This window comes from Rhamphochromis longiceps, unplaced genomic scaffold (assembly GCF_057381845.1).
Source record: "Rhamphochromis longiceps isolate RC_006_pf unplaced genomic scaffold, R_longiceps_female_GT1.1 unmapped_scaffold_4, whole genome shotgun sequence".
Classification (NCBI taxonomy): Eukaryota; Metazoa; Chordata; class Actinopteri; order Cichliformes; family Cichlidae; genus Rhamphochromis; species Rhamphochromis longiceps.
The window spans coordinates 146,453-160,174 of NW_028187224.1; the positions used below are offsets into that span (position 1 = coordinate 146,453).

At 40.9% G+C, this 13,722-nt stretch overlaps 1 protein-coding gene across 1 annotated transcript; it reads right to left on the minus strand.

Moving 5' to 3' along the window:
- Positions 1-549: 549 nt before the first annotated feature.
- LOC146640583 (uncharacterized) lies at positions 550-13,489 on the minus strand. The gene is made up of 3 exons (XM_085399916.1): positions 13,113-13,489; positions 10,906-11,011; positions 550-1,092 (listed from the first exon to the last, which is right to left on the minus strand). The coding sequence occupies exons 2-3, from the start codon at positions 10,921-10,923 to the stop codon at positions 550-552; spliced, it is 561 nt and encodes a 186-aa protein (XP_085256042.1). The 5' UTR covers positions 10,924-11,011; positions 13,113-13,489.
- Positions 13,490-13,722: the final 233 nt, after the last annotated feature.

The window sequence follows — 13,722 nt, forward strand, 5'->3', positions numbered from 1 at the left end:
GCTTCTAAACAAAGACACAAAGACAGTGTAAGTCAGTCCTTCAACATTTGTATCCTGAACGTCGCCTGAAATAAAGAGCATCTCTGCAGACGTCCAACTACATTTGACTGTTTCAGTTAACACACTCAGTTTACTGGGCTGCAATAACTACAATACTACCACCATAATACTACAGTAATACTAAAATCAGAACTGAAAGGAAAATCTGAATAATCACTCAGAGCTGCTTTTCCATGCAGTAGAATTGCTAACATGCTAACACAGTTTAATGAGCAGAGTTGTTCCAAACAGTCAGGCTAAAATGACAAGATAACAATATAAATACATACCTCACAGTAGCTGCACTTGTAGAGTCTCTTTCTGGTGTGGATCTGTTGGTGTCGTCTCAGGTGATGTGGAGATTTAAAAGTCTTCTCACACAGGTCACATTGATAAGGTCTCTCCTCAGTGTGGGTAAACATGTGTTGTTGTAAGTGTGAGTCTGTTGTAAACTCTTTGCCACACTGTTCACAGCAGTACACATCATGTCTGGTGTGAATGCGTAGGTGTTCATTTCGGCTCCCTCTGGCTGAAAGTTTTTCCACAGATGTCACAGCTGTATGCCTTAATTCCAGAGTGGGTAAATAGATGACTCTGTAAGTGGCTACTGTGAGTAAAAGCTCTGCCACACTGATCACAGCTGTACGCTTTAACTCCACTGTGGATGAGTTGGTGTTTTTTTAGGGAAACCTTGAAGGAAAAAGACTTTCCACACAAGTCACAGCTGAATGGTCTCTCTCCAGTGTGGATGACCTGATGCTGTTTTAGTGAAGCCTTCAGAGTAAACTCCATCCCACACTCGTCACAGCTGTATGCCTTAATTCCAGAGTGGGTAACTAGATGCCTCTGTAAGCTGCTACTGTGAGTAAAAGCTCTGCCACACTGATCACAGCTGTACGCTTTAACTCCAGTGTGGATGATTTGGTGTTGTTTTAGTAAAGCCCTCACAGTAAAAGCCTTCCCACACTCGTCACAGGTGTGTTTTTTCTCTCCCTTTCTTCTGTGAGGTTTGTCAGCCTCCTGAGAGCGCTGACTTCTGGCTCCATGTTGGTCCTGCAGTGACAGAGATACAAACAGAGGCAGTGAGTGAAATGCAGTCGTGGAACAAACTCAACCTTCAAACTCCATTAACACTAGTTTTAAACCTGAAGGTGGACACATTACATCCAACCTGCTGTTAAAGATAATTCATGACTGTTCAAACACTAAAATCATGCCCATCCCTCCTGATTGTGTACACACACACACACACACACACACACACACACACACACACACACACACACACACACACACAATTTTATAATTTAGATTATTTTGTTGTTTCCTATTACATATTTCTATAATTTGTATAGATTTATACAGAATTATTCAGTGATAATAAATCCAATGTTTGTTTATTCTAAACCTGTTAGCTTCCACAACAGATGTTGCTCGTCTTCCGTCAAATACTCACATAAAATATTACACAATAAAGTGGATTCAAGATATCCACATAATTTCACTCTTACATCCACAGTGAGGTTTCACAATTGTTCAAATATAAGCAATCAATAATAATAATAATAATAATATTTCTCTGTCAGCCTTCTCGGTTATGAATCGTCTTCTGCTCCTCTGTCATGCAGCGTCCCACAGGGCTCAATTTTAGGGCCACTGCTCTTTTCACTGTATCTATTGCCTCTGGGTTCTATCCTTAGAAGGCATGGGATCTCATTTCATTGTTATGCCGATGACTGCCAACTTTATTTGCCACTAAAACACAAGGATGGCATCTCAATAAAACCTATAAAACCTATAACCTTATAAATAAAATTGAATTTAATATATTCGGAGGTAAGTTGATCTATAGTGTTACATCATATTCTATAAGGATGTTATGTGTTTGTAGACTTTCTGCCCAGTTTGACCCATTTAGCAGAAGTCAGCCTGTTTAAGGCTCTGATATCTATTCTGTGTGACTTACAGCAGTTATGACATGGTCTGATTTTCTCACCCAATAAAGGAATATTTCATATATCTGTCACGGTTCTGGGTCCGTTGGACCCAGTATTTTGAGTTCATTGTGTTTTGATTTAAGTTTGCATCAGGGATTGTGTTCTTGTTCTCTTGTCGTGTTATGGTGATGAATATGATGTCTATTATGAGAGTTCCATGTTTCTGTTTATCTGGGTTTAAGATGTGGGTTTAGTTTCATATGTCATTTCCTGTCTGTCTCTCTATGTCGAGCCTGCGTGTGATGTTTTATTGTGAAGGTCTGCGTCTTATGTGAGTGTTCAGTTTTACTTCTGTCTCGTCTTACGGATTATTCCCAGCTGTGTCCACCACCTGTGTGTAATTCCCGTGTTTCTCTGTGTGTATTCAAGTCGTGTCCTCCGTCATTGTAGTTGCTGGTCCGTCTGTGTAATGTGGAGCAGGGAAATTAGGTCTCTCTGAGGTGGTCTGACGGGCAGACATGAATTCCAGTGGTCAAAGTGAGTGGGCATAAGCCGGCTTATCCAAAAGGTAAGGCACTACCTGTTGAATTATTTCCAAAGTGTGCCAAATTGGATATGATAAAATTTAAGTCTACTCACTGAAGTTACTGGTGGATGTCTGTTTTGATTTTGATGAAAAATCTCATGAGTTGAAGCAGTTAGAGTTCTGCTAAGAAGAAAGAAGAAATGAAAGCAGTGAAGTCTGCTAAAGCAGTTGGAGTCTGCCAGGAAAAGTTTAAATACTGGGTTGAAGTCCCAAAGAAATTGAGTTCGAGTCTCAAGTAGTTTGGTAGGGAATTGGTTATTGTGTTGGTTAGAGTCCAAATTTGGTCATAAGAGTGGACCTGAGCGGTCATTTTGTGAGTTGGAGTCTCCATTGACCACTAGGTTGCACCTGCCTCAGTTATACACTTGTTTCGGGTGTTGATTGTTGTTTCAAAGTATTATAAATTATTCTAGAACGGCAGTTCGAGTCTGCTAGGAAGCGCAGAGCCCGGAGGTTACGCTCCCTCCTTGTCGTGGACGCGCGACATTGACCTGTCGGCGAACAGGGTTAGTTCAGTTTGGCTTAACTGTGGGGTACAGGGCATCCTGGAATTAAGCTAGGAGTTAGAGTCTCCTTACCGTTTGGAACGGTACCTGCGCTTTTTTGGTCAGAAGAAGTTGGACTTCGGGCGTGTAACTTTAACCTAAAACTTCAAAGTTTGGGTTGGTTGACGCTTTTAAATTGAGTTAGGGATTTTAGAAATGAGGCCAGAAACAGTTAAAGTCTTGATACTGGTTAATTGGTCGCAAAAAACTCAGGGAGTTTATCCGCTGGGCGGTTATTTTAAATTTGTCTAAAATTGTGTAGGCGCTAAAGCTGACAGATCTGACAGTGGTTGTAAATATAAGACGTCGTTGTAATATAGAATAAGAAAATTTGGTGTGAGAGATCTCTGTGTGTCGAGTCAGTAATGCACTGACTGCCTGCTGCTATTTTTAGATGTGTGTGTGTGAGTGTGAAAATGCAAGGCAAGGCAAGGCAAGGCAAGTTTATTTGTATAGCACAATTGAACAATAAGGTGATTGAAAGTGCTTTACAGAGACATTAGAAACAAGAACAAATAAAAAGCATGATTTAAAATTGATTAAAACAAGCAAATAAACTAACTAATTAACAAACAAACAAACAAACAAACAATCAAAACAGTATATAAAATCAAAACAGATAAAATCAGAACATGCTTAATAATGCAAATTAGTAAGCAGTGAACTGTTTAAACCACAGTTGGTTTTACAAATACTGCTGCAAACATTGTTGAGTGTGTGTTTAAAATGCCATTCATGTTTATTAGAGGACTATAAATAAAGTTTTGAGTTGCCGTAGTGGATGTATAGTAATTGACTGAAGTTGGATGTAGATATATAAATATATTGAGTGCACTGTGTATACTTAAGATTAACATATTACTTTCAGTAGTAACTTCTCTCCAGCAATAGTTGCTGGTGTGTTTTATTTTTTCAATTTCTTGTGTGAATGCGGTGACTAGAAGGTTTTGAATGATGAATAAAGGTGTGAGAGGTATTTCTTTGGTGATGTAAAGTAGGATGTTTTAAAGTTTGAAAGTGTTTTTAATTTAAGAGATGCATGAGTGATGTTATAAGAGTTTAGTTTATTTAAAAGGTGTGTGTGAGAGGATTATGAAATCATTGTGTGAATGATGCTACATTTTAGATCAAAAGTTAGTAGAATTACAGAGGGTTTGTAGATTGTAAATACAAAATAAGTTTGATTAGCCTGGAGAAACAGCAGAGCAGCTGCGTGCTGTGTGTGTGTAACAGGAAATGGTGTGGGTGACAGGAAGTTTGCATGCCCATATAAGGTGACGAGTGAGCACCCAGAGAGAGAAACAGATGAGTTAAACTCTAGGCAGATAAAGCGAATGGAGGTTTTGAGAAAAGAAATGAAAAGGATATTAATTGTATGTTTTAGTGTGTCAAAACAGATTACAGATAAATAAAGGTGGACTTCTCTCAACCTGGAATTTTGAGTACGGCGCCAAAACCACTAGAGTAGCATAATTGGGAGAAAACAGGCCAGATTTTGGCTTAAAATTTTACAGCTTGACCTCGCACTTGTCCCCATCCTGAGAAGAAGCTCAAAGGACAGTTAATCTCCTGATGAAGACTGACAGAACATCGTGGACTTGAGAAGAATTAATAGCAGGCAAAAGACAGTGCAACGGAAACCACACTGACGACACCAGCAGCAGCATGAAAGGAACCACGAGGTGGAAACATGTACTGTAAATTACAGGCTGGGCAGTTGAACAGTGGGATAATGAACGGTGGTAAAGCACTGGACACTGATTGTCAGATTTGTCTTGCTTGGAGTAATCTTGAAAGGGACGAGTGAAAGGATCAACAGACAAGAAGAAACCACGTGATGAACCATGCACGGTGGACAGCAGGCTGGTAAGAACAGTGTGACATGACTGTTTAAAGGCACTGAATGTGGTATTTTGCCAGGCTGGGACTTGATCCAAAAGGAAAATACTGAAGAGAAACAGAGAAGAAACAGACTGTGTTTGCTGGAATTCAAGACAACAAAAGGACACTGAGAGAAGAGGACAGTGACCAGTGAGAGGCGAAGCCGGACGAGTTCGACTGTGAGAATAGAGGGTGTAATTGGACTGAAAGTGAAGCTTGAACTCATGATGGTTTAGAGATGTCCACCATCACAAACAAAGAGGTAAACAAGAATAGAAAACACACATAGACAAAGTGTTACATGTGAAATTATTTCTGGAAAGGATCAGAAGTGAGATAGTTTTGAATTAAGAAATCAGAGAAAAGATGCATGAATTAAACCTGACTATAACATATAGAGGCAATGAAGAAAGCAGCTTACACTCACTGAACATTAACAAAATACATAGGAAAAGCAATGAAGACCTGCTTACACGTATATACATGACATAAGTTGGGATTTCTGACCAGACAAAGGGAAACGGGTAGTTTAAGTATATATGAAAATAATGAAAATGTCTCAGTTGTGTTTCTATAGGGGCGAAACAGATCTGGATCAATTTTCCACGTGCAGCGGTCGGAAGAAACCTGTAGGTTAACTTGACTGGACATGCCAAGGCAAGTTTCTGGTTGAATTGTTTACAGCGCCATGTCTCCATAAACCTGACAAGTGGGCCCTAACTTCTGGCTGAGGAGCAGGGACGCGGTTAATAAGGTGGGAGCTTAAAATTTGGGTTAGCAAATTTGGGAAAGAAACTGACGGCTTAAGTGGAGAATTGTGCAGGAGTCTGACACACTGCAAAAGCAACATATGCAAATTCACATACACAAGCAGGAAATGCATTAACTTTATGAAGACAAGACAAGCTCATGGAGATTAATGCATAGATACAGATTAAACCTGGCTAAGAACACAAACATATGCAATGAAGAACAGCTTGCTATTTTGTATGAATGATACAATGGTGTGAATGTTTAATAAAATACATTTGAGTTTGTAATTGAGGAATAGACGAAGCCATATGACAAAGGGAGTTATGAAAACAAAAAAGTGATTAAAGTAGTTTTAAAAAGAGTGACTTAGGAGTGCTCTCGTACTGAGTGATCAAAACCAGTGATAACTGTAGAAAGAAATAAAATAATTTAATGAGTTGGTGATGTTTAAACATATGTTTCTGTTGTTACAGCTTTTTGAGAGATGACTCAGTATGCAAATTAGTTGGAGTGAGTGGTGACGAAGGAACTTCCTGTGTGTGTGTGTGACTGAGGAAGTGACTTTCAGAGGAGGAAGCATGGCAGACAAGAGAAGTATAGATTTGGGTAGGAAATAGTTTATAGTTTAGTGATTATACGTTGTCGTAAGGGGGTTTTATGCTGAATTTAAGTATGTTAAAGGGGGTGATTTTTGTGTGCAAATTGTGTGGTTTTAATGAGACTTTCGGTGTATTGAGGAGGTGAAATTATGTGGTGGCAAGACTTGTGTGTTTAAGGTTGTTGTGGTGATGGGTTGAGTTTGTCAGTTAGGTTTGGGTTGGTGTTTTTGTTTTTAATAGAGGGAGTTTTAGGAAACATGGACATGTCTAAAAATTGGGCCCATTAGTTTGTAACAGTGCACTTAAAGAAAACCTGTCAGGTGATTTTGTTTTGTGTTTTGTGAGCTAATAATCAGCTCTATTTTTTCATTTCTGTTTTAAGGAGGCCTGAAACAGTGAATAACGGCGCTGAAAATTCTCGGGAAGAGCAAATATAAGGGGGCTTTCCAGATTTCTATTGGCTGAGGAGAAAGCTACCTGGGGACTATTCAGGTCGTAAGTCCCTGTAAAAAGGATTTTATGCGAGTCAATCCAGTCCAAAAGCATAAAGAAATATTTTCCTATGGAAAATAAAAAATGACTGAGCTCATTTTGCTGAGGGTGGAGAATCTGACGCGGGAAGCTCCACTATTAGCAAATACATGGTGTGACTGCATGTGAGTGAATGTGTGAGTGAATGTGAGGATGAATAAATGTGGACAAACAATTTGCTTTTACCAGAGAAAATTTCTGTTTTGTTTTGTTGACTGGGGTTAGATTATGGGATTATAGTATATTGTTGGGAGAATGCCAAATGTTAAAGGGGAAATATTTTTTGATGTAACTCAGTTACCATTAATTGAAGAAACACATGACTGATAACTGTTCTGTTTTAAGTTTATTTTTATGACATAGATTGGATCATGAGTGGGGAAAACTGAGCATTTTTAAGTTTTGTATAGTATCTTGACACATGAAATGTATCAAGATAAAGGGGGGTTTAGGGTTTATTAATTTAATTGTTTAATAATTTAGGATCATTTCAGGACCTTTTGGGGTTTTTGATCATTTGGATATGGTAAAACTGAAACTGTTATTTTTAAGTTAAGGTTAAAGGATTAAAGTGAACTTGTCACGGTTTGCGGGGCAAGCCGTGTGGAGTTGTAGAAAAGGACCCAAAAGGCGGCAGCTCTGGTGCAGGTGAATATTTATTTACAATGGTGGGCACAAAACTGTACTGGTGGAAAAACAAGAAACCGGAAACCTAAACTGGGTAAGCTAATAACACAAACCAGAAACGAGGATGCAGGGAGGTCCGGGGAAATACACAAGAGACGCAGGGAGACCGAGGGGAAACAACACAGACGAACCAGCAACTACCATAAAAGAAGACACAACTTAAATACACCCAGAGAACACAGGGAGATTAGACACAGGTGGGGAACACAGGGGATACTGATAAACATAACGAGACAGGGCAGGAGTGAACACAACATTACGCATACTGACGAGAGACTGTCAAAGTAAAACAGGAAGTACACAGAGGTTCAGACAGGAGGAGAGAGCACGGGGAGAACACAGACATAACAGGCTGGGGGAAACATGGAATAAACACAAAGAGAGACGAGAGCTCATAAATAGACAGAGGGGCACAAGGGGGTAAGAGTCACAAAGGGAAAAAACACTTAGGGAACCCCACAAGAGGACACCTCAGAAAACCTGGCCTAAATAAGGAGCGAAAATACAAGGAACCAAGAATACTGGGCCAACATGGCCCAGGACCATGACATAGTGAATCCTGTTTAGAAGATACAATGCCGGTTTTTCAAAGCTGTGAATAAATCTTAGAGGGAAAATTAGTGAGGGTTGAAGGAGTAGAACAGCTTTGATTTCTTTTTGATTTCTAGAAGTAGTGGTTATAATGTAGGCTTACACATACAGATATTACATAGGAGGTATTTTTAGGATAAAGGGGGAGCTTATAAATAGAAATGATTTTTATACATATTGCATTTTGTGCTTTTAAAGGAGTTGTGGCTCAAATTTGTCTCTGGAGGGTCACGAGCCTTTGGCTAGCGCTATGATTAGCCAATCTACTGTGAGGATAATATGAGTTCATGAAGGATTGCACACGCTTACAGACACAGAGTTAAGAAACACACATGACAGTATTGATTCCAGGCGAAAGGCCTTAAATTCATTTAGCTTTTAACTGAACTTAAAGAAGAACCAAAGAGGAAGGAAAGCATATATTTTGGTTAAGTCTGATAAACTAGAATTAGGAGGTATTGTTACATTAAAGGAGCAAAATGAAATAAAAAGGCTATACCAAAAACAGGTGATAACATAGGAAATGTGAGGTTTTAAAATGAAGTTAGAGTTAACACACAGGAGTTGTTTCAAGGCAGCATTTAGCTATGATGAAATGTATACAGGAGTAATTGCTTATATGCTTAAACTTAATTGATTAAAGTGGTTGTTTTCTTTTGGAGTAGAGGAACTTGCAGCAGCGACAATTTGTGCACAGGATGTTGATGATCAGATAAGGGAAAATAGAGCGAGCAACCGGACGTGAAAGCAGGGCTTAAAGAGTTTTAAAGGGATGAGTAACGTTGAAGAGTATACATAAATACAAGTCAATAAGTTAAGAAGATAATTAGGATCAGGCTTTTGATTAAAGAGTCCCAGATAGGATAAGTTAGGGAGGTGCAGGAAAAGGTGTTTTGTTTCCTTTGCAGAAGATCTCGGCGACCACAGGAGGAACGAGGATCCTGGAGATCTCGAGGTCCGAGACCACCAGAGAGGGTCTGAGCGAGGACACAATGTATTGCGACCTCTGGTGTTCCAGAGGTCGAGAGAGGGAGTGTGGAGCAGGGAAATTATTTTACTGCTATTGTTAAATAATTGTCATCATTACCATTGCATTAATAATATAATCTGGAGTTTATATTGCATTCAGATGTTTAAACAGTGTGTGTCTTTCAGAGAGACTAAGTTGCAGGCTGACAGGAAGTTGCAGGTTTGCAGAGTGTGCCTTTTGCAGAACTGAAACCGAAAGCCGAGTCTAAGTGCAGGTTATTTTGAGGAGCATTTGAGGACGAGACACAGACAGTTAAGAGGTGACACAAAGAGCATGTGAGGTCAACACATACACACATATTAGTTAGACTTATTTAGAGGAGAGATCAGTTATGTCTAGACAAGAAAGAGGAACAATTCACTTTGAGACAAGAACGGAAAGTACCAAGCCATGAAAATAGAAGATGATTTTCTGGGTGAAAAGTCATGATGATGTTGATCTGATCTATGTATAAAATGTACCGGTGACGCATGAAGGGGCGTCAGTAAACAAACCCTGATGCTATAAAATATCTGTTCATGCTTTGATTAAGTCGAGGACTACTGGCTGTCTGCGTACAGAGTGTCTTCCCACACGTGTGTTCATTAAAATCATTGTTTGACCAAAGAGCTTCTGGACCAAGAGTGGTTTGTACTCTCCCTCCTCAATTGTGAACCTTAACAGTAACCACCGTGTCTCGCTCGTGTGTTCACCCTGCTGTTAACCATCGTCTGCTTCTGCTCGCCCTGCTTCATGTTCATGTTCTGGTTTCTGCGCTATAGTTTAGCTGTTTCCCTGTATAGTTTCGTTCGAGCTCCATTTGCTGTTTGTCCTCATTTTGTGTTCAATAAACCACCTTCACCTCTCCACTACTGCCTGCGTTTGGATCCCCCTTCATTTCCTCCACACGGCTCCTCTCACTCGCCGTGACAGTACGGACCAGCCACAAGATGGATCCAGCAGCTTTGTCTGGAGAGAGCGACCTCGCACGCATCCGACGCCTGATGGACTGGGTAACCCACACCACCAACGCAAGGGCAAGAGTGGTGGGGTTAAAAGCCATCGAGGCAATCCTGGAAGGAAATCCCTACCTCTGCCAGCTTAAGGGAGTTTCAGGCTTAATCTGCAACCTGCATAAAGCCCGGGGGGTGGTGCGAGCTCGGGAATCCACAGACTTTGTCCAGCAGCAGCGGACTACGGCCGCCCCGGAACAGTCACGTCAGCTTCTCCTGCCGGAAGTTTTGCCCGGCCCGCCGGAGGTTTTGCCCGGTCCGCCGGAGCAGTCGGCAGGGAGGAAGCGACGTTCGCGGCACCGGCGCGGCACCCCACAGCCGGACTTCAGGATGTCAAAACAGTCGGCTGTGGTGGGTGAAGCAGACACTCTTTTTGTTCCTTTTGACACAGATGCTAGATCTATTTCTTCTGGAGCTATTTTTTGTGTCTCCTCTAAACATGATAAGGATTTCTCCGTCTCACCCATGACCATTGCTCCTAAGACTGCCTTTGTTGAGCCGACTTTTCGTGCTAATGACTATGTTCACGCTGTTGTTCCCGTGCCCGGAGTAGCTGTAGAGTTAGTAGTTAGTTAGTTAGTTAGTTAGTTAGTTAGTTAGTTAGTAAGTAGAGTAGCAGCTGTAAAGTATTTTGTCTGGTGTCAATTATATCGTCAGCTACATCGTTATGGGAAATGTTCAAATGTATATGGTGATAAATATCTTTGGTCATATGGTCCTGCTCTGTCTGTCACCTTCTGTGTTGAGCTCATTGTTTCCTCTGTAGTGGCTGAGCTGAGTCCAAGTAGCTGAAAATGTTCCTCTGCTGCTCCGTCAGACTCTCCTCCTCCTGCTGATCAGCTGGGACACAAAACAGATCTTTGTTAGGCTCCACACTGCACTGAAGAGTCAAAGTGTCTCATATGTTCATCTGACAAGTAAAAGAACACATTTTTGTTTCCCGAGGTGGGCAACTTGTTGGAAACAAACACAAAAGGTTTGAGCACTGATACCTGCCATTGCTGCCATTGAAAGATGCAACGCCAGCAATGTGGATTGTCAAGACTCAAACCAATCATCAAGCAAAGACAACAGGGATCAAATGTACCGCATTTTGATCCGGGACGTACTCTGCATGAAAACAAGCGCTCACTCTTCCTGCTCAACAAATGACAAGGGCGGAGCCTTATACCACGTGATACAGAAGCTGTGCCGTGTGATGCTAAAATTAGCAGGGAAACAACAACGGAGAGCACGTCAGGGATGACGAGAAAGTGACAGGAGAAAATCCGTCCCGGTCAACCACCCAAACATCAATAACGGGAACCTTATACAGCGCTTCCCTATACACGTCGAACTCCCGCAGACACAAAGACATTACGGAGGCTATCACTTATCACCTGACCAAAGATATGGCTCCATCAACACTGTGCAAAACGAGGGATTTAGGAAAACGATCAACACCCTAGACAAACGCTACACAGTGCCGTCCCGCAACTATTTTTCTATTGTTGCACTACCTGCTCTGTACACGCAGCGTCGAGCAACGGTGGAGACGGAATTTCAAGCAGGACAACATTTTGCTGCAACAACAAAACGTGAGACATTTGTTGTTTTATGTTTATTTATTGTTATGAGAGAATCATGATCTCAATTCTAAGCCAAAAAATCGTGATTCTCATTTTATGCAAAATCGTGCAGCCCTAACATTAACACAAAACTATTGTTTCACCAGAGAAACACACATGAAGAGAGAGAGAGAGACAATAACAGCTACCAAACAGTCGTCATAATTCGTCACACAATGAGAAAAGCACAAATCAACAAGTAACAATGACTAATTAATATTAAAATCTGTAACATAATGTATTGTTTGGAGTTTAGTCTGATTGGTTCAGGATGAGCTGCCATTATCCAATCACACGTCTGCTTACCTGCATCTTTTCTCTTTTTTCTAACCTGAGCACCTGATGGCTTTGAACTTTTGTTGTCCATCTTCCATTGGTTTGAATTTTGCGCTCCAGTACAAACACAAATCCCCCAACCCGAGGATCAGCACAATTAACCTAACAGACCTACACCTTAGTTCACAGATTCACTTTGTCTAAGGTTGATTTCTGGGATTTCACACAACCCAGGATTCAGATCGTGAATCCATGATGGGCTTGGATTTACATCATTATAAATGAAATGTGCTCTACTTGGAAGCAGCCGGCCCCGCCCCTTTTGACGGGTTGTGTGAGACTTTAAATCATCAAACTGTAAATTATAAATTAAATTGTTATTGATCCTTTACCCCGAGTCCTAAAGTGTAGATTTATTTTCTTACTCTTCTTATATTTATTGTTTGTTTACTTGCACCGCTGTAACTGCAGCCTCGTCGTCTCGTCTCTCTATATGCTGGACTGTCTGTAGCGGAGATGACAATAAAGTTTACTTTGACTTCAGCAGCGCGCAGGCGCACCGAGGGCTCTCGCGCTCACTTTATAGAATTTAGAAAAAACATGGGTGCAGATTATAAGTCTGTATCATAATATCTGTTTGTTGTTTTTATTTTGTTTTGCGAGTTGGTTATTAGATGCCGCTCCAGCCAGCCAGAGACTCCCCGCCGCCCCGCCCTCTCCTCCCTGTGCCGCCAGCAGCAGGCGCACCTCGCAAACGGAGGGCGCCCTTACTCCCAGCAAATGGCTGATAGAAAACCGATCGGTGCCTACGAATTTCCCAATATGCGCTGGCATGACGTCGGGGAAGCATGGGTACGACCGATTATTTTATTTTTTTCTTGCCCGTGATGCCCCCCCCACCACGATGCATTCTATTGGTTTGCACACTTACACACACCCAGCTGTGGTTTCCTGTTTTGCTGGACTCTGGAGAGCCCCGCCTTTAACGCTCTTCTCTCACAGAGAGCAACAGAAAACTTGGAAAAACTCCAGATTGACTGAACTCAGTTCAAAGTTACCTTGACACCTTTAGATGTGAGACGTAGTGATGGTCCGCTTGAAGCTGACGCTCCGGTGCGTGTGTCAGAAAGATCAACGCGCTGCTTCAGAAGCACCGTGTCGAGGCTTGATTCGTTTGGCCAGAGTCACGTGATCAGTGACGTCTGAAGCTTCGTTTAGAACGTACCTTTTTTAAATCGAACTTTATTGAAACACAATGAGTATACAACATACAAACAGATGAAGTTTACAAAAGAACAGAACATGAACATACAGAACCAGGAGTAAAAAAATGATGATATGAGTAGGCGAATAAAATCAACATATAAATATTGTTCTGAGAGGCTTTTTGTTGGTTGAGTCTGAAATTGATTGTATGTATAATTCATATCCTTATAAAACGGCAGAAATATGGTGTTTTATTAATAAACTTACATTTATGGATATAAAATAGCTAAAAGTATTAACAAATATTTTATAAAAAACATTTATCATTCTTCCTGGGGAACTTAAAGAAACAGAATAAAACATTTTCCCATCGTAAAGAAAACTCCCTTAAAATATGGACAATAACAAAACTGCTAAATTCTTCCAGACTCTCTGTGTAGAGGAACCAAAAGAGATGTGCCA